We start from the raw sequence: 25,897 nt of genomic DNA, 5'->3' as shown, positions 1-25,897 counted from the left end.
TAAACTATGGTATAATTTTACACCTTTTTCTATTGCCTTATTAGTCTGAGGGCATAGAATGCCAAATAACAGGGCATATGGTACCAAATTTTAATTTTGTCTACAGTTCAGTCATTGAACCTCTTAAATGCATGTTAATACATTCTTAAAAGATTTATTTATTTATTTATTTATTTATTTTAGGGGAGTAGTAGGGGCAGATGGAGAGAGAATCTCAAGCAGACTCCATGTTAAATAGAGCCTGACGTGGGGCTCGATCTCATGACTCTGAGATCACAACCTGAGCTAAAACCAAGAGTCGGGTGCTTACCCCACTGCACCACCCAGGTGCCCTGCATGTTAATAAATTTATTAATATTTATTAATTGAAAACATTTCACTTAAGATAATATAAAAACATCAAAGAAGAAAACATCATGCGAGAGGAAAATCAAATAGGAATTTTTAGTACACACTTATATTGATAAACTTCCGAATCCCCTACAACTATTCTGTGTTTGAATTGAAATTTCAGGGTATAATTATTATTTACATATTCAAGGAGTCATTGGGTATTTAAGTCATAATTTCAAGCAACTATTTAATTTATTTCAAGTTTGTAATTTGAAGTGTCATGCCCAAATTTTGACTGTAGTGGTCCTATTGCATCCTACACTAGGTGTTTTATTGTAAGGAAAGAAATGTGGGAAATGGAGTGAGCTGCTTTCTGAAGGGACAGTGTAGCTTTCAACGTCAGGAGGATGAAGCCCCACGTGGGTCAGGTCAGTCAGCAGTGAAGTGCGCTTTCCCAACCCAGGGGCCCGAATCAGAATGGGTCAGTTCTGGGAGTCTGTCGAAACCCACAGTATGAGGTTTAAAGAAGTGCCATGTTCGAAGGTGTTGACGGATGTTCTCAGAGGGGAGTAGTTCGAAAGAGGGGGGCAACCCAGAGCCAGGAGTCGGGTGTTGGGTGGTCTTAGTCCTCCCAGTCGATGCTGATCGGGCCACCTGTCAGCATCTGGCTCTGTGGACCAGCTGTGTCCTCTCCTTCCACTGCCTCACGGCGCATTCGCCGGTGACAGCCCTGGGCACAGCGGGAATGCTCGTCCAGCCGTCCACAGACAAGGACCTGGCAGTGCAGAAACACTTCCTGGAAAGACCATAATGATAATTAACAAAAATAGTGATAACAGCTACCACTTGTGGGGCCCTTTCTGGAAGCCAGACACTATTTAATCAGATGTTTCATATATAGTATCTCATTTCATCTAAACAACAACCCGTGGACGTGGATATTGTCATCCCCATTTTTACAGATGAGGAAACTGAGACTTAGGTTAGACAACTTGCCCAGATTCACACTATTGGTCAGGTGGGCAAACACACTGAATGAGTCATGTGGGTGATCTAACCCGCCCCCACGCATAACTTCTGCCTTTGTACAGGGACAGGAGAGACTTTCGGGAAGGGAACGCCTAATAACATTAACATCCTCGCTCTTCACATCAGAGTCTGGGAAAAACGTCGGTGCCCACACGCTTCTGTGTAAAATAACAAGTTCTTTCTTCAAGCTTCTTCCTATAAGCTACCTCCCAAAGCATGCTGCCTGCTTGGGGAGGGAGATGGGGATTAGCCATCACAGTTAGCAGTTGTTCTAGAATGTAACTGGAAAGGACATGAATTCATTTAAATGCAGTGTGGAAAAGATGGTTGGTCTCTTAGACTTCCTTTGGTTTGCATGTTTCAACAACTCCACTGGAAAAAAAAAATTTCCACCTTAACATACTCTCTATTGCCTCTTATAACCTCCTCTGTATATGTATATTTTTCAAAAATGTAGCATGTTCAATATGCATGTAAATCGTATGACAAATGATTTTTCCTATCTCCCTTTTCTATTTTTCTCATTTTAGTAACTGCTTAATATTGCACTAATTGATATATGGTAGCCCTGCTGGGGGCTTTTTCTCCTTCTCTGTGTAACAATGCTCTATAACATCCAACAGATCCAGTTTTTTTTTTTTTTTTGCTTGTTTTTGACAAACTGTCAGAATTAGAATTTTTAGATAAAAGAATCTGATGATTTTATGGTGATTACTATATATTACCAGACAACTTTCCAGAAACTATACCCATCTATACTGCCACTGTATACTTCTCCCTATAACTTAGCAAGCATTGAGATTTATAATTTTTATAAACTTAATATGTATAAAATAGTGTCCTATAGTTGTTTGAATTGGCACTTTAAGTACTGTTTTAAGTACGAACAATTCACTGTTTGTCTTTTCTGTGAATTTTCTGCCCATGTCCTTTGCCGTATGACTAACACACAGGTTTTTCCAACCATACCCGCCCACAGCAGTTTAAAATTATGATCATACAAGGAGCACCTGGGTGGCTCAGTCTGTTAGGCATCTGACTCTTGATCTCAGCTCAGGTCTTGATCTCAGGATTGTGGGTTCGAGCCCCACGTTGGGCTTAGAAATGACTTAAATATAATAGAACTTAAAATTAAAAAAATAAAATTATGATCATATAGTATTTTCTTTGAACAAACAGTGATTTTATTGGGAGGGAGGCAGGTAATTGTGACATTCATGAAGGTATGAAGCTTCTAGATAGCCAATTCTGCAGTGTTTTTCATAGATGTAATGCAGATCCTAACTGTGGGCTCACAGAGAATGTCAACAAATTGGCACGCCAAGAAACGAGGCTCAGGTCTGGGGGGTGAGGGAGGGGGTACAGGGTGGGCTCCAAGGTAAAGGTGTTCAGCTCACCTTGTGGTCTTTGCCCACAAACTTGAAGACAGGGACCTGGAAGTGCTTTGCTAGGTGGTCCCGGGACGTGTACTGCTTCACGGAGTCATCTGAAACACAGCTGAAAGCAGGACAGGAGAGCACATAAGACTTGATGGCTTCAACAGAGGTGGAAAAACAATCTGGGTCAATGTGTTTGGTCCAAAGAGACGCTGACTGGGTGGAGGAGGCTGGGCTGCACTCAAACTTTTTGAGAATGAAGGAAAAATGAAATTCCCTCCCTGCAAAGGCATCTTCAGCCCTGCTCATGAATACAGTCTGTCCCATCTCTCATTCTCTGTACCCACCAACTGGGCATGAGGACCTCTCAATATGTCAGTGTATTGAAGCATTAGCAACAGCAACCACATTTCTTTCAAAGATACCTTTTGAAATGAAGATATCTCTGGAAGGCTGTATTTTCATTTGTAATATATCACAGGAATTCTGCATTCACCTACTTGATGATTGGTTTGAGAAGGCTTTTCTTTAACTGGATTTCATAAATATTTATTGGACACCTAATATACATTAACCCCCAAAGGGGGTTCAAAGGTGAGCAAACCCCAGTTTGTGCATCACAGAACTGCATAAAGATTTAAGTTCCAGAGAGAATAACTGGTTCTACTGCGAAAGTTCAGTCTCCTCCACATTGCTGTACTTCCTCTTTTCCTAAATTTAATACTAAGATGTGATTTGGTAGGGTTTTTGGATTTTCATCTCAGGTCTACTGCTTAAAGTGAAACTCCTAGGCTCACCTCAGGGTTAGCTGGGGAAAAGAAGTCTTCTTGATTCTCAATTTTGAGACCAAGGTTTAGTACTTGATGAACATTTTCTCTTGAGAGGCCAGGGATTACACTTGTGTCATTTTTCCCACATTCTCCCTCTGAATTTTAAAGGAACTTTAAATTCTGGGTGTATTTTCCTTTTTCTGGATACCTAATAGTTCTTGTCTACCAGGCCAGGAAAAAAAAAAAAGTGGGGACCAGAAAGAAAAGTCTATGAAACTGGATCCTTGCTTCACATGCTTACAGATAACTTTCTAGTTCATTGCTAAGGGCTGTCTCAGTGCAGTTGAAAAAAATCCAATAAAATTGTTTAAAAAGAAGGCATTGTGATTTATAATACCCCTGGTAGCATATCCCCCTGAACTGAAGAGTATCTAAATATATAATGCGGTTTCTGTTATTTCTTGCATTTATGTACTCATTTTCATTTTTCTTTTTTTTTAAAGATTTTATTTATTTATTTGAGAGAGAGAATGAGATAGAGAGAGAGAGCATGAGACGGGGGAGGGTCAGAGGGAGAAGCAGACCCCCTGCTGAGCAGGGAGCCTGATGCGGGACTCGATCCTGGGACTCCAGGATCATGACCTGAGCCGAAGGCAGTTGCTTAACCAACTGAGCCACCCAGGCGCCCCTCATTTTCATTTTTCTGAGGTAAAGTTAATTTATATCATCTTTTGATTACGTTCTATAATAAATACCCATTGCACAGCTAATCTGTGCAACATGCTCTGCTGGGAGCTGCAGAGGATATAAAGATGAATAATATGGTCTGTGATGTCAAGGACTTTATAGTCTGTATCTAGGACAAAAATAGTAACACGATATCAAAATGGCACTTTTCATCTAAGGGCCTCACCATTTTCAATTTATTTTTATCTAAAAATACCATTGTTTTTCTTTAAAAGAGAAAATGAGGCAGAAAGAGTTGTTACAGGGTAATATATTACAGAATGGGATCCAGGACAAATTTGGGCTCTTGACTTGGTGTTTGCTGTGATTAGACAATGCTGGTTCATCAATTCCAAGTTCATGTGTTAAAAGAGAGTAAGGATGGCATAGGATAATCCAATAATTGATTACCCAAAAGTTGTCCAATATTTCATTTTGGAATTCAGCATGTTTCTTTTTCTGGAGATTAACTTTCTAATTCTGCTTTGCTGAGGCTTGTATTAAGTTACTTTGCATTCTCTGAGCATAATCCAACTAAAACTGGAGCGAGGTGAATAAGCTGTGTTAAGTATTGGGGGGGGGGTTGCCTGGGTGGCTCAGTCGTTGAGTGTCTGCCTTTGGCTTGGGTCATGATCTCAGGGTCCTGGGATCGAGCCCCACATGGGGCTCCCTGCTCGGCGGGAGGCATGCTTCTCCCTCTCCCTCTCCCACTCCCCCTGCTTGTGTTCCCTCTCTCGCTGTGTGTCTCTCTCTGTCAAATAAATAAATAAAATCTTAAAAAAAAAAGAGTGCTTCTAGAGACATTTGAATTAAAAAAAAAAAAGTATCAGGGGAAAACGGCCTGATTTAAATGTAAGCTAAGGACAATGAAGAATCAAACAATTTATAAATGTAAGCACATTGCATTATGTTTATTTTAGGGCTCTGGACTTGCCTCAAATGATTATTATGATAAATGTTCATTCAATAGTTCACTTGACAACTATTTAATACCCTTACTACAGGTTAGGCATAGAAGAGGAAAGAGAAAGAAGGAAAATTTCTAGCTCAGGTTGGAAAGAATCAAGGAAGGCTTCATGGAGGAAAGAAATCTGGCTGAATCTTGAAGGAACAGTGAGAGTCAGGCAGGAAGAAAAGGAGATTTCTGGCAGAGGAAACAGCAGGTGCTGCAAGGAATGTGTAAGAAACAATGGAGTCTGGGAAGTGCCTGTAGTTCCCTTTGCTGGGAGCAGAAACTGGAGAGGGCAGAGGGCAGAGGGTGAGGCATGGTGAGCCAAGCTCAGAGTTGGATTTTATCTCGAGGAACTGTCTCACAGATACCATTCCAGTACTCTCCATTATTGTGCCAGAGATGGGACTTTTTGCCTGTTTACTAAATAGACCTCTACTGCTGTGTTTTTGAATTCTTGCCTCTGGCTTTTAAGCAGTTTAATTTCTCCTGCAGCATATTATATATATATTTAGCTATTTTGAATGTGCTAAGGCCTGGAAAATTAAAAAGCACAGCTTCTTAGAACTATCTAAAATAAAGAGCATATAGTCCTTAACTGAGCATCTGAATAACAAATATATAAATAAACTTTACAAGCTTTACTGAGATTGCAGATTACATGTTGTGCCAGTAAGTGAGTTATGATTATACATTTATTTTGGCAAAAAGTAAATACAGGGGTAGGAAAAGACTCTTGGAATGAGAGAACTGTTCCCTCTCTTGATTGTAGCGATGGTTTCATGACGTATACATCGGAACTTACCAAACTGTATACTTTCAATGTGTGTGCTCACTGTATGAGAATAGTACTCCAATAAAGCTGTTAAGAAAAAAAAGGAACCTAAATCTACTCTCCCCTAAAAGTAAATCCATTCCTTAATCTCCTTACCATTAGGTACATGAGTGAAAAAAAATAAATAAAAAATGATACTTCTACTTTTCCTTTTAAAACTTTGTGGAGATAACTTTAAGATGGCAAGAAATCCAAAGAACTACAGACCCCTCTGAGACCTATTACTGGCCATGCAAAGCAGCTCAGAATGATACATTTTCCATGTTCTGAAAACAAGCTAAGGAGGCTACAAGTACTCCTGCGGGCAAACGGTGACATTTACCAACCAAAGGAAATCAAGTGTCATCAAAGGTTTTCAGCAGGGATCTAACTATATATATATATATATATATATATATATATATATATATATATATATATATATATTTCCTAATTTTTAGTATTTGTTTTCCTTTTGATTGGTTACCCAGGGGCTCTTGGAGCTGAGATTTGAGAGTTGGGATTTAGGGGGCTGTGGCGAGGCTGTTTTTGCTGTCCAGGTGAAAAATAAGGGCTAGAATTAAGACAGAGTAGAACAGAGAGAACAAGTTTGGGGGTACTGCTACTTCTACAAAAGCCTCTTGGTTGATGCCAATGTGCTTCAAGGTTGAACATCACTGTGCAAGAGATTGACAGCAGCAGGTGGAGAATGCCTGTGGTGAGAGATCCAGTAGATAAAAACTAAGTGGACGTTTCAGAGTCCATGAGGCCAATTAGCAAAGAGCATGGCCCAAGTGGTGCTCTTGTTAGACCATTTCCCTTTCATTGAACTGCAGGTCCTGACCCTACCTGAGCTATGTCCCACCTGTCACTGAGAACAAGGAAGAAACTGATAAGATTCTACCATGAATTTGGGGTTTGCGTGTAATTCTCCTGGGAATGTAAGCAATGGGTGTGACAACTGCTAGGCCTCCAACGGGCCTGTGAGACACAGTTCTCAATCCAGGGATCCTTAGGAAATCAGGAAATCTCTTTTGTATAAAACAAGCAAACAAAAAACAAATTTCACTTGATCTTTCTTCTCCTAAAACCTTCCAAGTGATTCTCTCTCCTTCACTACTAAGCTTCCTAAAAGAGGAGTCTACATTTGCTGCTTCCGCTTCCTCATCCCCTTACACTTATCAGCCTTCCCCCAACGCTGACCCTCATGCTCGACCCTCTCCCTGAACAGGTTAATCAATCCTATGTTTCAAATAGAAACAGGGATGATTCTTGGTCCTTTATCTCTAGTCCTGACCTTGTTCCTGGGTCTGATACACAGTTCCAACTGCCCACTGAACTTCTCTTCCCATGTATCCTGCAGGCATTTACAATCTAATAGTATTATTTGGAATTATCATATTCAATACTTCGCCTCAAATCTGCTTTTCTAATTATAGCCTTCCATCCGGGTTAATGGCATCTGGTCAGTCATCTGTGCTAGACCTCTTGGAATCATTCTTGATTCCCTGCTCCCTCACCAGTTTTTACCTCCAATGTCAATAAATGGTTTCTGAACCAATTAAGAGCTCACAAAAGTACTCTGTTGTTTTAGGAAATGATCGAGTACGCTGTGCACTTAGAAATCAGATGTGAACTGGGGATAATAAATCATATAAGCAACATAATTACCCATCCTGGATGAGGTAGTACTTCAGGATCTCGTCGATCTTGGAGGTGGGGGTGGCAAAGCAGCTCTCCACCAGGCTTTCTAAGCCATTCACGTGCACCACAGGCTCAATGCCAAAGTAGAGGGAGTCTCGAAGCTTGAGGGTGGGCAAGGCTTCCCGGTAAGTCTCTTCAAACTCATTGTCCTTGAAGATCTCCAGAGTGAACGGGAAGATTCCATGACTGCGGCTCATGATTTCCAGTGGGGCGTTTCGAAGGTGGGGGACGTATCCTTCTGAAATGGTGTACAGGCGTGGAAACTCACAGGTCACTGGGATCAGCACTTTGCTGGTTCGGATGATGATGTCTCCGCTGCTCCCTGGGGTCTGCTTGGGTAGACCTGTCACAAGGTTGCTTGCCACAATCTTGTCATTTACCACCTGAGCCAGGTCAGGGCCCGGAGAGGAAAAAGACTGTATGTCTATTTTTCCAGAGTTCCCCACCCCACCCTATCCCACCCTCCCACCCCAGCCCCCACCCCGCCCTTGACTGTAACATTCTCCACACTTCTATTTACATTAAAACAATTAGAGATTTGGTTGTTGAAGCCTGAAGACTTTTTAAAAAATCTCTTCTACTCTTTTTAGCAAGATGTTCTGACTGTTAAGATTTTTATATACTACTTCTTGGTCAACCCACACATTCCTTTGGAGTATTACTCATTAAGCCTGAACTATGCAGAATCAGCAAATTCAAAGCTCTTGTATTTTAGGAAAGAATGGCTTCAGTGTTTTTATTTATTTATTTTTATTTTTTTTTTTTTTTTTTTTTTTTTTTCCTGGAATCCTAGACCTGCTGATCAGGCTGTGGCCTGACCTTGTGCTGAACTCATCCATAGGCAGAGAACTTCAGCTACCGCATTTATGCAGATGACTTTCAGTTCTTTATCTCCAGCCTTGTCCGCTCCCTGGGGTGCCAGCACTCCAACCCACCCCAGGGCATTTCCACTCTATCATCCTCAGATACAACAAACACAATTTGCCTGAAGTGGGACAGCTTTCTCCTGAGATATCACCCCCAGGTCTCACTCCAAATCTAATTAGCTCCCTGATTTTCTCTTCATTGGATTCAATAAATAAATATTTGTTTAATCAAATGGTTGCAAGAACCTCTGCCCTGATCTCCTGGATCCAGGTCCCCTTTATTTCTATCCATCTTGTACACTTCTGGTCTCATCACGACAGCGCCTGCAACCTCACTCTAGGGGTTAAAGCCCAAACGTCAACCCTTGCACACAAGGCAGATCTTTGCAAGTACAGTCTCCCCCCTCCTAATTTTCCGGTTTCCTTCTTCCATATGCATTCCTTGCCGGTCAGTCTGCACTGCCCCTTCACTCAGCATAAGCCTTAAATACTCCCATCTCTGACACTGGCTCACTTGTTTCCCATCTGAAATGGCCTTTCTTTTCCTCTCTGTCCGGATAAGCCACACACAGCCTTCCACCCCAGTTCAAGGGTCACTTGTCTTGACTGCTCCAGGGTTTGTCCCTTTCTGGACTGCAACAGCACCTGTCATCTGTATCACTGTTTCTTATTTATATTGTGTGTGTGTGTGTTGTCATCTCAATCCTACGGTATATGTTCCCCAAAGTTAGGAATCTTATTTCATATATCCCTCAGGCTCCAGTGCACATTCTTGGATGAAAGCACAAACCTTTTCTCTCTACTTAGTTCAACACTTGAACACATCTGTTATGTCATAAATGAACCTTCATCTATATCAGTTGCTTTCTTCAAGTAAAAAAATTGGTCGGAGGAGATGCAACCAGCCTCCCGGGACTGGTGCTGATGCACTCGGGAAAATGTCTGCTCATATCAGAGATATAGAACTACTGAAGAATAGAATGAGCAGAATTCTTCTCACCCCCCTGCACACACAGGGCCAGGACCACAGCAGCTGCTCAATAATACATGTGTTAAATGAATGGCATATGAGTTTTTGAGCTGCATTCTTTTATGTGGAAATATTTCATCTATGACAAGCCACACTGCATACCTCTGTCAACTCCCTCCCAAATAACTGGCTTTTGGTCACCCCCCGAGTATCCTCCAGGAAGAACCTACATCAACCACTGTGCCACACGTCTTGAGGGAGAAGAGGATGTTGACGTGGGTGCCATTGGACACTCCTCGGCAGGAAGTGTTGGTCAGGAAGAGCTCCAGACCGCCAACCAGGTCCCTGGGGATGCTCACTTCAATGGTATTCGACTTGCACAACACGGGGACTGTGGCGGAAAGGGGGTACTGTTAGAACTGAGAAATCTGAATTGGGAGAAGGATAAGGAAGGCTTATAGGAGAAATAATTTTACCCTCCCACAACTTGAGCTCTTTGTTCCATCCTCAAGGAAATCTAAGGGACTCAAAACAAGTTGGTGAAGGGGCTCCTGGGTGGCTCAGTCATTAAGCGTCTGCCTTCAGCTCAGGTCATGATCCCAGGGTCCTGGGATCGAGCCCCGCATTGGGCTGCCTGGTCCGCGGGAAGACTGCTTCTCCCTCTCCCACTTCCCCTGCTCGTGTTCCCTCTCTCGCTGTCTCTCTCTCTCTGTCAAATAAATAAGTAAAATCTTAAAAAAAAACCAAGTTGGTGAATAAAACCAGGACTCCTAACTCCTCAGGTTGTGGTCAAATAATGCTCCTCAAACACATTGATCTCTGAATGAGGAAATATTGTGTTCAAGTTTTGATTCAACATTTATTTCAAAGTATGGATAGCATAGTTCCAGGAACTGAAACACCTAACGGATTAACTTTTAGCACAAACACAATTTATCGGCAATACAGAAAAAGAACTGCTTTGATATAGGCTTAAATTACATAACAGTACTGCTTTGACTTTACCATTAATTATGTCTCATAAAACAGAGGTAATAAAAATGTTTGTGTACTTGGGGAAGAGTTCCAAATTGTCCTTGCATTGTTCAGTAAACCATAAATGCTGACTATAAATTCCACTTTAACTTAATATGAAAAGGATTGCTTTTCTTTAGTGTTCCTGTGTTCCCTTTTCTAGGCTCTACACATACCCTAAGAGGAATATTTATGGGTACTGTCAGAAAATATGTGAGGATATATCATAACAATGACACAAGAAATCTAAGGTAGGTGCTCATTAAATATTTGCTAGATAAGTGAGTTAACATTCTGGACGTAAATAACTAGATTTCCAGAAAATAGTTGTCAGAGGATTGTTGATGCTCATATTGTAATTGTAGGGAGAAAAATCAGTTCCTTAGGGCTTTCAGCATAGTCTCACCACCCAATTATCTGTTAGAAAAGAGAGGAGCTGCATCAATGTCTTATTAGTTATACTACTAATAATAGAAATTAGGGGGGAAAATCTCAAGTAAAAAGCAAAGGAAACTGTATGATCCAGCAAGCCCATTCTGCGTATATATCCAAAAGAATTGAAAGGATCTCAAAGAGATATCTGCACACCCACGTTCATAGCAGCATTATCCACAATATCTAAACCACAGAAGTAACTCTAGTGCCCCTCAATGGATGAGTGGCTAAACAAAATGTGGCATATAAATACAACGGAATATTATTCAGCCTTATGAAGGAAGGAAATCCTGTCATACGTTACAAACATGGATGAACCTGGTGGATATTATGCTAAGTGAAATAAGTCAATCACAAAAAGATAAATGCTATATGACCCCACTTACATGAAGTGTCTTAAGTGGTCAACTTCATAGAAATAGAAAGCAGAAGAGTGGTTGCCAGGGCACGGGGGGAGGGGGTGAGGAAGGAGTGGGGACTTGTCGTTTCATGGATATAGAGTTTCAGTTTTGCAAGATAAAAAAGTTCTGGAAATCTGTTGCACCACAACGTGAATATATGTAACACTACTGAACTATCCATTTAAAATTGGCTTAGATGGTCAATTTTCTGCTCTATGTTTTTTTAACCACAATTTCTTAAAAAGCAAAGGAAAATTAACTTTTTGGTAATATTTTCTTAGAGAGCTTCCCTTTTGAAGGATCCCAGAGTAAAGATGCAGGGATACACACTTCGAAGGACCTGGTGTTCTAAACGAGAATCGTGACACACTTGAGTGAGGAAGGCAGGGAGATTTGAGGGCGGGGGGAGCAGAGGTTGAGCCCATCCATGTACTACCTTGGCACGTGTGGTTATCCTCAGACAGCACCAAGCCCCGGGGACATTCACACTGATAGCCCTTCTCGGACACAAGGCAAAGGTGGCTGCAACCACCATTGTTGCTGTGACATCCTTCAATGACTGCAATAAAACCAGAAGAAAAGCACATGATCTTGCAGGCCTCTTCCCCAAGGATTCTGGTTCTTGGGATGGCCCTTGGCATCAGGGAATACACCTGACTTATCACACTATCACTGGGGCCTAACTCCGTCACTGAGTCACGTAGGGAAGCCCACGAAAAAATGTTTATGAAATGTGATAGCTACAAAGAGCAGTCTTACAACATCCACAGCTCTAACCTCTTCAGCTGGTCATTTTGTAGAATGTCCTTCACTCCGGATTTGTCTGTTCTTCTCAGGGTTATACTACAATTTTGGGAAGGAAGACCCAAAAGTCATTTCATTTCTTTTTTTTTTTTGTGAGCAAATATTTATTAATTGCCCAGAAATTATATAATTTCATGTCTAAATAAATGTATTGGTTCTAGTTGATTCCTCACCAAAACTTTTTGCTTCTGGGAATAAAGTGAGACAAGTCGTGTTACTGAGATAGTGAATGAAACAAGATGTGTAAGTGCACTTATATTTTTATAGAAAACTTTATCAACAATGAATTTTATCTCATACCAGAAACAAATGTGGAAAGGAAGTAGATCAATCTGAAGTTTCTTTGGCAAAGTAAGAGTATAAGACACTAGAAATGAGAAACAATATAAACATGTCCCTTCAGAAGATTTCATCATCTCGACAATACTGGTTGTGGGTTTATTTATTTATTTATTTATTTATTTTTAATGTACTGTATGGTGGCTAACATAAAAAATTATAACCAAAAGTCATTTCTTAATTGGTATAACATTTAATGTACCCATTTTGAAATTTTATATAGAGTATTACTGATATAAAGGGGACTGACAGAATGTAAATTCAACTAGACTAGTTAGATGGATCAGTTAGTTACTGCCAGTTGGTTGTATTGCCAGACCCTCTCCTCAAGCCTCTAGTAATAATAGCACTGGGATATGTGTCTTGGGCTGACAGCACACTATAAAAATGAGGCCTAGACAACACACTTGGTCCACTCCACCAAGCTCTTTGTGACATTCCTCTTTTTTTTGTTGTTTTTAAAGATTTTATTTATTTATTTGACAGAGAGAGACACAGCGAGAGCGGGAACACAAGGAGGGGGAGTGGGAGAGGGAGAAGCAGGCTTCCCGCGGAGCAGGGAGCCCGATGCGGGACTCGATCCCAGGACCCCCGGATCATGACCTGGGCTGAAGGCAGACGCTTAACGACTGAGCCACCCAGGCGCCCCTGTGACATTCTTCTTTTGAGTCAGTTTTTCAAAGTTTCCTTTTAAAAAGTTTTGCGTTTTGGGGGGGCACCTGGGTGACTCACTTAGTTAAGCATCCAACTCTTGATCTCAGCGTCATGAGCTCAAGCCCTGCCAAAAAAAAAAAAAAAGTAAAACCTTTTGCATTTTCAAAAAGCATATGCCACCAGATGGACAAGAAAAAAGGATTCAGTTGAAAACTAAAGAAACTACCACATGATTTCACAGTTAGTAGAGAAAAATTAATGACCTTTGTGGGCTCTAGACATTAAGCTTGGGTCGTGATCTCAGGGTCATAAGCCCCCACGTAGGGCTCTGTACTCTCTCTCCCTCTGCCCCTTGCCCCCCCACCCTGTGCTCTCTCTCTCTCTCTAAAATAAATAAAACTTAAAAAGAAAAGGGTTTTAAATATGAATCTTAATGCTAAAGTATTACTTGTGTACAAATTTTATCTTCTGTTAAAATACTTTTCAATCGTGATTATTAGGTTTTAAAATTATATGAGGATTAACAGTAATACTTCCAATAAAATGCTCATGAGTAATTACAAATGTTCCTCATATAACATTTCATTAATATTCAAATATGCAAAGATTATCACATAAAATAATTAAGATTTAAGGAAGGTTCAGGACATTACCCTTACTCAATAAAATTTAAAGTACATTTAGTCTTGTTATAAGGGACAGTAGTTTAATATTCGGGCTAATGGTCCTCCAGTGAATAATGCAAATTTTGTTGCATGGAATAAATTGTGGGAACTAGCCATGATTTTTCCTTTTGGGGTAGTATTTTATTATGTTGAATATAACTAGAATAAAGTGAACTCTCATAAGCAGTATTATACCACAAATTCAATTAGCCTCAAGGACAAATCATATGTCCTCTGTAAATAATGATTAAGCTATTTATCTCTTTATATAATCTGCAAAGAAGTGGGTTTTTTTTCTTTTGGTCGCTCAACTCCCAACATCATGAGATTCAGACTTATTTAAGTAGAAATGATGACATTTTAGTTGTGATAATTTGCAAGGGCAAATGTGCCTTACAGAAGGGACATTATCTAAATTTCATATCATTGTCACAGTATACAATTTCAACTATTTGACGTACATTACAAATTCTTTTTTATTACTTAATCATATAAAATGTACATACCCTTCTTGCTATTAAAAATAGATAATGTGGGGCCCCTGGTGGCTCAGTGGGTTGAGCACCTGACTCTTGGTTTCAGCTCAGGTTGTGATCTCAGGGTCGTGGGATCGAGCCTCATGTAGGGCTCCATGCTCAGTGCAGTCTGCTTGAGATTCTTTGCCCCTCCCTCTTCCTCCACCTCTGCTCCTCCCCCTGGCTCATGTTCTCTCTCTCTCTCTCTCTCTCTCTCTCTCAAATAAATAAACAGATGAAATCTTAGGGGAAAAAAAGGATGTTACTAGTCTCCCCCACAGTATGTCAATCTCCAATAAATGTAAAGCCCTAGAGGGGGAATAAAATGGCTTCATGTAACCAGTTTCCCAAACTTCTAAGATGGTAAGACTCACCTAATGGAACTTGGTAAAAACACAAACTGTAAGGCCCCTCTCACTCCACTGAACCAAGTTTCCGGGAGAGAGGCCTGGGAAGAGCCAGGTGTGAAGGCATCCAGGTGATTCTTCTCAGCCGGAATGTTCAAGAACCACTGCTATAAACCATTTTTTATGCTACCACCTCTATTATCTTGCTACTCCAGGTTTGCTCCTTAGATCTGCAGCCAAGGTGTCACCTAGAAGTTATTTAGAAATGCACTATCTTTGCCTAAGCCCAGACCTACTGAATCAGCACTTTAAAAAGATCCCAGATGATTTAAGCGCACATTAAAGTTTGAGAAACACATAATACCCTATTTTTATTTCCCAAATTAAAATGTGGCTCTCAGGGCACCTGGCTGGCTCAGTCTGTAGAGAGCCTGTGACTATTGATCTCAGGGTTGTGAGTTTGAGCAGAGAGGACAGAGTTTACTTCAAAAAAAAAAAAAAAGTGATTCTCTGCCTCTTGCAAAATGCAACTACTCCCTCCCGTTAAATCTTGAAGATAAAATCAACACTGAATTTTGCCTGCAACATGACCGTCCTCGATCACAATGAACCCCCTTTGTCATTTTTTTTACACAGCCCAACCTTGACTCTCTTCTAATGTTGGACAGTTTCATGAACATCAATCAAAGAATAAATCAGTGGTTTAGTTTGGGCTCTTGATTTGACTCCTTTCTTGCCCATTCTCACCTTCACATGTTTTGCCGTCACTTCTTAGCACGCGGCCAACCCCACACCCACAGCGATACGAATTTTTCAGGTTTACACAGATCTCACTGCAGCCACCATTGTTTTGCTCACATTCATTTTCATCTGTAGGAAAGAAACCACACCACTTACATACTGCTTGCTGAGCAACTCAATCCTATCCCAAGCCCCTTAGCAGAATCTCCGTATCTTTTCAGAGCCTGTTGATAAATCAACTCCTTTGCTATAATCCTTATAATCACTTCCATCAACCTGATCTCCTCAACCAAGTTATTTGCCCTCCTGCCCTCTGCTAGAGCAGAAGGCACTTAGTTGCTTGCCAATTCATTCCCTTCTAAGAGCAAAATTGGCGAAATGAAGTTTTTTTTCTTTGTTACCTGGATTCACCTATTTTTGTGTATTGGTGAATATCACTTTCTCCAGTGAATTCCTGAAGATTTGCTAAATTAATACAGACTTATAAATCAAACTGTGTTTTAAATACATCAAAGGAACTCACATCACAGAAGTAAATAGCTGATAAAAACTTTGTGTGAGGCAGTCTTCTGTTATAACATAAACAACTGCCCTTGAAGTCTATTTTAAATATTGGAATATTCCACACTATACTTAAGGAATAATTGCTAACCTTTTATTTTTTTAAAAGAATTTATTTATTTATTAGAGAGAGAGAGAGAGACTGAGAGATAGAGAGCACGAGAGGGAAGAGGGTCAGAGGGAGAAGCAGACTCCCCGCTGAGCAGGGAGCCCGATGCGGGACTCGATCCCGGGACTCCAGGATCATGACCTGAGTCGAAGGCAGTCGCTTAACCAACTGAGCCACCCAGGCGCCCAATTGCTAACCTTTTAAAGAAGAGGATGAAAGATATGGACTCTTGCTATTAAAAAATGCATAGCTGGGCACAAATGTCAATCCCCTTCCTTCTACAAAGAAAGAGAAGCTTGGAAACTAAATGTATCATGGCTTGGGGATGGGGGTAGGGTATTGAGATTTAAACAACCATGAGGTGACAGAAGGCATGGCATTGGGCCCAGGAGAGGAGATGAGCTGCAACTGAAACCCTGCTTAAATCCACGACCCCAGAAAAGATATCCCTACAATGAAAGGGGGAGTAGAACTTTGCCCCAAGGCCCACGAACACAGTAAACAAGCCCTCTCTGAGGCTCCAGGAGAGAGAAAATCCTTTATAAACAATGGAAACCCCAAGTCAGGCCTTGCCATGGTTGAAGTATGAACTTAACTCGAAGCTGAGAAATTGGTATAAAATGTGGCCTGGGCCGATGAAGCTTCCGTGGTACTTGACAGAAGCATTTGAAAAACCGCTCTGTAGTCAAACTTCCCCAAACCAGGTGGTCAGGGTGGTTCCACAGAAACACAATTACAACAGAAGGTGGTTTGCCACAAACACTACACAGGAGGAAATGGTCCACTATGAGAATGACTTGACAAGACAACAAATGGGTGGCTTTGAACTGGAGGTAACAGAATCATCCAGAAAAATGCATAATGCAAGGATTTTAAAAATTACTAAACAGATAAAAGAAAGGATACTAACCAAGATAAAAGAAGTGAGCAAAAAGACAAGGCAGAATTGAAACCAAACAAACACAGCACTTGTAGAAATGGAAAATATAGGGATGCCTGGGTGGCTCAGTCAGTTAAGCGTCTGCCTTCAGCTCTGGTCATGATCCCAGGGTCCTGGGATCAAGTCCCGCATTGGGCTCCTTGCTCGGTGGGGAGTCTGCTTCTCCCTTTCCCTCTGCCTGCTGCTCCTCCTGCTTGTGCTCTCTCTCTCTCTCTCTGACAAATAAATAAATGAAATCTTAAAAAAAAAAAAAGAAATGGAAAATATAATGGGTAAGTTCAGACTCTTCGTTGGAGCCACTACCACCTGGAAAGTGGATGGTGACAGAGGGGCTAGCAGCTCTTCTGCATGTGGCCACACGCTGTCCCAAGCCTGGACAGTTTACCTTGAGACCGATTTTTTTTTTTTTATGTGAGAGAGTAATACACTTGTACTGATTTAAGCCATTATTATTTGCGAGTTCTTTGTCATTTACAGCCTTAGCTACTCTGTGTCCCAGCCATTCCACTTTTATGGGCATGCTCTAGAGAAAATCTCACACATGCAGTATCATTTTAATATTAATTTTAAGAACAAAAACAATGCTATCTATTCTTATGGGTACATACATAAATAATAAAAGCATAAAAACAGGGACCAGAAGAGCACATGCTAACTTCAAAACAGTGATTAGCCCTGGAGGGTGAAACAAGAAAATGAAAAAGGAGATGGAGTGAGTTGGCTTTATTTGTATTTGTAAAATTTTATTAAAAAGAAAAAGGAAGAAAAAAATTAACAATAGTTAAATCTGGGTATATGAGTTATATTATTTTATCATCCTGGCCAGTAATCCTGTTGTATTATTTTCCTTTACTTCTCCCTGACTGAAAAAATTTACATAATTTAAAATGAATTAAAACTATGTTACATTTTTTTAAAAAATAAAGGAAAACTGACATATGCACATTAACACAAAATTTTGCCTTTAATTTCAGGGAATTCATGACGTCCCTACAACTGACAGATGTCAGGTAGGAACTGAACTAGGGGTTTTCCCCTATGCACCGCTAGGCAATGATGTCCAAGATAAATTGTTAAGCACGAGATGTATATGATATGCAACCTTTGGTGTAAAGAAAGGGCAGTAAACAAACATATATATTTGCATTTTTTATATTTGCCTGAAGAAACCCTGGGAGCATACATAAGAAAATAATATAAGAGATTACCTGAGATAGGGTTAGAGAAAGGAGAAATGGAACAAATGGAGGACAGACAGCTAGACATTTCATTGTATACCCTTCATGCTATTTAATTTGGGACCCATCTATCTTACCTAGTCAAAAGTTGTATTAAAATAAAAGCTGAGGAGCACCTGGGTGGCTCAGTCGGTTAAGCGTCTGACTCTTGATTTTGGCTCAGGTCATGATCTCATGGGTGGTGAGATGTCGGGCTCCACACTCAGTGTGGAGTCTGCTTGAGACTCTCTCCCTCTGCCCTTCCCCCCACTTGTGGGTGCATGCTTTCTCTCTTCTCAAATAAATAAAATATTTTTTAAAAAAACAAATAACCCCCAAAAGCTGTGTAAGGAACGAAGCCTGCCTTAAAATGACGTCAAATATTTTCCAAGCACACCACGTGTATGGGTGTGTGTGGGTGTGTGTGTGAGAGAGAGAGACAGAGATAGAGACAGAGTGAGGGAGGCAGTTGAGAAAGATTACAGGACCATCCTCTCCTGTATCCCAAACCTTTTAGCATTAAATCACATAAAGTCCATCATGGAAGAGCCCTAACAGCTGGTATGGGAAGGCGTAAACATGCTCCATAGGATGGTCAGTGGGGTTCATCAAGGAGGCTGAAGAACAAAAACTTTTCTAAACTAAGAATCTTTTTGTCTACCTTTCAACCTAATCCCCATTCCATTCTGACCAGTTACTGTTCTTCTTGAGGAGGTGGGTATGGGCCAGTCCTCCCTTTCTCTCCAGCTGAGTTTTAAATCTATTTGAGTCTGAATACAAAAGCTTCATAATGGGGAAAGGTATGATCTTCACTCTTGGGTTTTTCAACTCTATTTTCTTCCAGTTACAGACAACCACACATGTGCACAAGTAGACAACTCTAGATTTCCTAGAAAATAATCTGACTTCCCTTTCTTGCTACTCAGAGAAACCAAAATTATGTTAGTGAAGCTGTGGGAGTATGTCCTTAGATAACTCTAGACCAAAGTCATCCAACAGAAATACAAAGCAAGCCACATAAGTAATTTAAAATTTTCTAGTAGTCACATTAAAAAAAATTCTAATATATTTTATTTCATTCAGTATGTGTAAAATATTTCATCTCAATATAAAATCAATATTAAAATTATTGAGGTATTTTTCATTCTTTTTTTGAATGAATTGAGTGTGTATTTTATACTTATAGCACATCTCAATTTGGAGTCTAAATTTTCATTGGAAATACTTGATCAGTATTTAGAGTCATAAAATGTACAGTTGGTTACTCAAGTTGTCCCAAACATTTTCAGTTTTCCAATGACTGAGCCAAGTATCAGTTTTTAAGTTAAAATTAGGTAAAATTTAAAATTTAGTTTTTCAGTCATACTAGCCATATTTCGAGAGCTCCACAGCCACACATGGCTAGGGGCTGTTGTACTGGACAGTGCAATTCCAGACTGTCCCCACACACGATATAAATTTGGTTTGAGGCTTTAGTCATGAACTAAAAAAGGCAAACACCATTCTAAGTGTTCAGAGACACAAACTAGAAAAATGACAGAGCTCTGCGTCAGGAAGCGCTTGATGTATCCTTTTGATCTGAATGGCCTGTTTCCACTTCAAGCTTAGTCTCTTACCGAAGCATGTCTGCCTGTCGGGGCCTAGCACCGTCCCTGGAGAGCACGTGCATTCACTGGTGTCTACACAGCCGCCATGGCAGTCCTCATCGCAGATGTCATAAAAATCTGTGGAAGAATGAAGTCGACCTTGCATGAGGGGCAAGGACCAGAGGACACTCTCATTCATGAGAAAGCCTCATGAGTTCAGTCATGAGGTATGAGTTCGTGGACAACACTGAGAGACTTCTCATCGTTCAGGGTTTATGTGACCCCAATGGAAAGAGATACTGCCCAGGGACATCTGTCATTCAGATCAATGGTTCCCAACTTCAGATCCACAGGCGATAGAGTCTCTGCAAATCTAAAACCTCACCAAATACGAGCTGTAGATTAAAGAAGTGTTATGCCCTACTCTTCTATGTACTCTGTTTTTTAAATGTGTACAGATTTTGATGGGATTAATAATACAAAAATTCATTTAAAAATATTCCTGATCTCAAGTAGCTTTTTCCCATTACATATCATTTAAAAAAATCAATGGATACTAAGCACAATACTATCCTATGGATGTCTGATGTAGATCTTAAAAAGGGGTCCTCCATACTCAAAAAGGTTGGAAATCCACTATTTAGGCCCAAATCAATATTTCATTTTCTAATGTTTTGTTTGAATGGAACAAAGACAAAATAAAATAGAACTGAGAGTTATAGTTCCTCTCCCTTTCTGTTTCTTTAGGACATTTCTGGAAACCCAAGGACAGATCACAGAAATCACAATCTGAAGTTATCTGTGGCCCTAAATCATTATTTAGACTCTGAGATACTACCATAACTGGATTTCATACATTTTCCTGATACCATGCCTCACGGGGGAGGAAAAAGAGCCCAGAGAGGGTACTCACGACCACAGTAGACATGAAAGCAGACACTGGGCTTGGTCAGACGATACACATAGTAGCCTCCGGGGCAAGCCTTGACCTCCACCGTGGTGTTCCAGAGGCAGCAGTTCCCGTTGAAGCTGGCACAGCCCTGGCGTTGCACAATGCCATCACCTTCTAGAGGGTGGCTGCCATTGAGCCAGACGGGTGCATGGGTTCCACAGTGGTTTTCTGGTATGCAGAAGGTGGGCATGGCATCCCCTGCCATGCCTGTGAAGCGGTACCACTCCCCATCCACATGGTTGTCACAAAGAGGGGGACCTTGAGACTCATCGAACTGATGGTCAGTGTTCCTCCATGGCTCATTCAAACTGATGTAAGCAGAACAAGGATCTAGGGCTGGGAATGAAAAGACACCTCAGAGGCACCTTGTAATGTTTCTAATTACAATGGCAATAGCCTGAGTCCACCTTCTTAGTCTTACATTTTGGCTTTTTTTTTTTTTTTAAGAAAGAAAGAACATAAAATCCCCCACAGTAGCTACCTAAGATTCTTCAAGTTGACTTAAACATGTTTTATAAATGCCTTTTACAAAATTATTTCGAATCTGTTTAAGGTTTACCATTACTGTTGGACTAAACTTTTTATCCAGAGTAATCATTTGATAGAAGGATAGCTGTTCCAGACCAAAGGAGGTTAGGATTATAGTCTCACTGAATTCTGTAGTGGTCAGAAAACATTTTGAATATTTTGTTCACCTGGAAGCTATATTATATGAAAGTATGGACAAACATGGTGTCCAGACAAAAGTGACCAGACTTGGAAGGGAGTCAAAATATTACCAACTGGAGAAGAAGCTAAGAACTACAGTTTGGAGAAAAAAAAGACTGAAGAGAATGCATCAGTTCTCACAAATCTAGGTATTCTGTTACAAGAGCAAGAACAGACTGTTGGAGGGGCTCCTGGGTGGCTCAGTCAGTTGAGTGTCTGCCTTCAGCTCAGATCTTGATCCCAGGGTTCTGGGATCGAATCCTACATCCAGCTCCCTGCTCAGGCGAGGAGTCTGCTTTTCCCTCTCCCTCCCTCTGCTCATGCTTTCTCTCTCTCTCACTCACTTTCTCTCTCAAATAAATAAAAAAAGAACAAACTATTGGGGGAGCACATTTTAGTTCAGCTATGGAGTAATGGAGAAGCCTATCACCGTGTTGTAAGTTCATCATCTTTGGAAATTTTCAAAAGGTATTTGGGTGGTCATTTGTAAGCAAGACTGTGGATGAAATTTTGCACTACTGCAAAGTGTGTCTGGTTAATAAGGCATACAGCTCATTCCACTGAAAAGGAAAATGCCTCTGGCACATGTCCGCAGTTTTGAAATACACAGCATACTGGCAAATTATTACCAAAGATATTCTCAAAGTGAATGTTGGTATATACGCCATCAGCTTATTGAAAATATGAACTTTATGTATAAACAATCAGCCATGGCATCACTATCTATAATAAAGCCAAATTTCTCAAGCATGCATTTTTAGTGCATAAATTGCATGGACAAATATCTCATAAAAATATTTTAATGACTACAGACACCAGTAACCCCAATATTCTCACTGTTTCCCTCAATTTCAGGGAAACATTGAATTAATGTAGGGAAATTGTCCTTAGGAAGAGTCTACAAAGCCAAGAAATTCTAGAAAGGAACACTAGCCATCCCTTGTAATGCACATGAGGCTGACTTACCTGACAAAGTAGGCAGGGAATTCACATTAAGGCTGATACACGTTGTAGGCAGAAAATTTAGTTTTAGCAAATACTACACAATAATTAAATGTGGATGGGCCACGGTCATAAAATTTAAGTTGTCTAGAAAATATTTTGGATTTTCCCAGTCTACTTTTCAAACTCCAGTTCACTCTCCAAATTCAGTCACATGCAGAGGAGGGTGTAGCTTAGTGTTAATGGCCCCAAAGTGACTCCCACAGTTTGGGACAGGAAAGAAGTAGGCTATTGCATTTTCTGGAAATAACACATGTGCCGAGTTGCACATGGCAGGAGCCTTTCTGTCTTTTAAAATGTCCCTGAGATATCCCAGCTGTGCCCTAGACCACATTTGATGTCACTTGAGGGCAGGAAATGTACTCAAACAGACTCCCCTCTCAAAAGGGAAAAATTCCCTCATCTGCTCTCCCAGCTGTGGTTCTCTTAAGAAGCAAAGTTTCCAGGGCAATTTCACAGGTGATTATAAATTCATAGAAATATTTGGTTGATCTCCTTGGCTCTAATTTTATAAGAAATGGTTAGGTACTCAACTTTTAATGGCTTTTGCAGAAATTCCTAAACCTCCCTCAATAACTATTTCATGATTTATAAAGCTTTTCCTTAAATTTAACTGTCATTGCTTGTGCTATTTGTTAAAAGTTCACGTCCTCTCGTTGAGCGGGATATATGGCACAAATAGGGGAAATTTACCGACTATCTTTGTAAAACAAATATATTTTTTAAGTTCCCCACGCAATATGTTCTAAGATTAAGTAACCCATTCCTCTCCACCCCTTCAATCCTTTCATAACCTGGCCACCGGTTTTCTTGTTTTCAGTCTCTCCGAGTGGAGGCTGGAATTCGGTATTATGCATACTGCATCCTAAATTGCTTTAATACACACTCCTTAAATGGGAGACCTTCAAAAAGAACAGCCCCGTGGGATTCCTTTCAAAGTTGAGTCCGGGCCAGGCCTGCCAGAAAGCTCCCCGGCCTTTACCAGGATTCCTGCCTGGCGGGCACCCCCCCCCACCACCGCCACCCCCGCGCCTCCCCGCCCCGGACCCGGGACGTGCAGACGCCTGCGTATCCGCAGGGCCAGCCCCTCACGGCGGCCAAGGCCAAGTGCGGAGAGCAGACGTCAGCGTCCCTGCCCTTCCGCTGCTCCCAGCCGTCCAGGTGGAGGGGATGCCGCCCCTTGGGCTGGGTCCTGGGTCCGGAAGCTCCCTGTGTTCTTCCTTCCCTCTCCCTCCCTTCTCCCTATTCTCCCCCTTTGCTTCCTGCTCCCTCCCCTCCTTTTCTCTCACTTCCCCTCTCCTCCCAGGGAAGACCCCCTCCCTGCTCCCCAGCCCCCAAAGCTTTCCCTTTATCTCTGGCATTGAGTCATAAGTCCTAGAAGGGCTGCAAAAAATAAATAATATAAAAAAGATCTGGGATGGGAGATCTATGATGCGAACAGGAGGTACTAGAGGGAGAGTAAGCAATAAAGAATGGAAAGAAAAGGGCAGTGGTAGTTCCGAGGCGGTGGGGGCGACTTTTGCTTCGACAAGTCCTGGCTAATTATTGGCAGCAGATACAGGGTGAATAAACTTAGTTCAAGACTCTTTCTAATAGACTTTTTTTTTTTTTAAGATCAGTTTTAGATTTAGGGCATACTTGAGAAAATAGTACAAAGAGTTTCCATATACTCAGTGCCCAGTTTCCCCTATTATGAAACATTATACATCAGTGTGGTATCTTTTCCACAATTAATGATCCAGGAATAATGCATTATTACTCAAATCCATAGTTTAGATTTCTTTAGTTTTTGCTTGTGTCTTTGTTCCAGGATCCCATCCAGGATACCATATTACCTTAATTCTCCTTAGGGTCACAGCCTATTTTTAATGTTGTACCCTTGAAGGTGCTAGCGCAAGGCCTGAATTATCGTGAAGAAATAAATCAGGGTCAACTAAACAGAGCTACGCAAAAGTGCCAAGAAGGATGGCTCTGTCCATCTCAACCTCCTCTCACCCTCTCTTTCCATTAGAACTTAAATTCTATTGGAAAAAAGAGAAATGTGTTAGTAACTGAAATTGAAACATTTGTTTTGCCTTCTTGGCCACTTTTGTGCCAAGCCTGAAAAGGGAAAGAGTTTAAGATTCACTCAGTCTATGCAAAAGTCATATTTTTCAGATGTCCAGACTGAGAAGTTAGATTTACCCAGATCTGTGCCTTTCGTGTGGATAGAGCTTTCATTCAGTGCCTTGTATTGATTAAAGAAAAAAAACTATCCTCAATTCTAAAGATTATATTTTTGCTCGTAAAGTTGGAATTATAAAAATGCCTATTATATAAAGAAGTTAGGGGACGCCTGGGTGGCTCAGTTGGTTGGGCGGCTGCCTTCAGCCCGGGTCATGATCCCAGGGTCCTGGGATCGAGTCCCACATTGGGCTCCTTGCTCAGCGGGGAGTCTGCTTCTCCCTCTCTCTCCCTCTGCTTGTGCTCTCTCTGTCAAATAAATAAAATCTTAAAAAAAGAAAAAGTTAGAATTCTTCTTACATGTACTCCAAGAAATATTTATCTAGTGGAAAGCTGTTGGGTATGGCAGATCCATGGAAATTCGGGATGCCCAGGCAAGAGGCTAATTGGAACATGAAATACAAATTCTTTGAAAATATATCTATCGTAGGTTATCATAGGTTTTCTTACACTATTCTAGAACCAGTATTTAAAATACTGGAACCTAGCTCTTAATCTGGGCTCAATAGCAAATTCCTACGACAAAAAGCACGTTGTGCCAAGTACTTGACATAAGACTCACCCATTGGTGATGCAGGTGTGATTGTGAAGAAGAGGCAGGTGAGAAGCAGGAACTGAAACATCCTTCTGGACCAGCCACCAGAACAGACTGGAAATCCTCTTAATTTCAGTTGTCCTTTGTCCCTTTCTTTTTCAAGCACTTTTTAAAAAAAGCCCGCTAGGCTCTTCTGAAAAAAGACTTTACAGTACTGACTGGGCTTTATCAGAGGAAGAGGATGAGTGGGATAAGGTGTCCATTGCTCTGGCCTTGACCCCAGATAGAAACACTGCTTTACACTGTCAACAGCGTTATTGATATTTTTCTTTAGGGGGGAAAAAAACCCATCACAATCCCTCATCCTCCTATTGTTTTCTCTCAAGAATTCCCTGCAACGAGGCCTCCAGTATCTTATCCAGAAGGGAACTCTAAACGAGGGACATCCCCTCCTGTCAAAATCTTGTTTTGTGACTTCTAGGAATTAATTTCATGAAGTTGCAGCCCTACCATTGCTTACGGAATGAGAATGGGAAAAAGCCAGATTGTTGCAGCTGGTCATTAGGCAATGTCTTGGTCAGATGGTGAAGGAGTTTACAATAGCACACCAAA

The 25,897-nt window shown here is 40.9% G+C and overlaps 1 protein-coding gene across 1 annotated transcript; it reads right to left on the bottom strand.

Moving 5' to 3' along the window:
- Positions 1-286: 286 nt before the first annotated feature.
- Positions 287-25,460, bottom strand: OIT3 (oncoprotein induced transcript 3). The gene is made up of 9 exons (XM_027596368.2): positions 25,313-25,460; positions 20,779-21,153; positions 19,896-20,003; positions 15,459-15,581; positions 11,824-11,946; positions 9,768-9,928; positions 7,669-8,084; positions 2,760-2,859; positions 287-1,129 (listed from the first exon to the last, which is right to left on the bottom strand). Exons 1-9 carry the CDS (start codon positions 25,371-25,373, stop codon positions 956-958), a joined length of 1,641 nt encoding a protein of 546 aa, XP_027452169.1. The 5' UTR covers positions 25,374-25,460; the 3' UTR covers positions 287-955.
- Positions 25,461-25,897: the final 437 nt, after the last annotated feature.

Source organism: Zalophus californianus, chromosome 15, assembly GCF_009762305.2.
Source record: "Zalophus californianus isolate mZalCal1 chromosome 15, mZalCal1.pri.v2, whole genome shotgun sequence".
Lineage (NCBI taxonomy): Eukaryota > Metazoa > Chordata > Mammalia > Carnivora > Otariidae > Zalophus > Zalophus californianus.
This window is presented reverse-complemented; position numbering and strand designations above follow the sequence as displayed.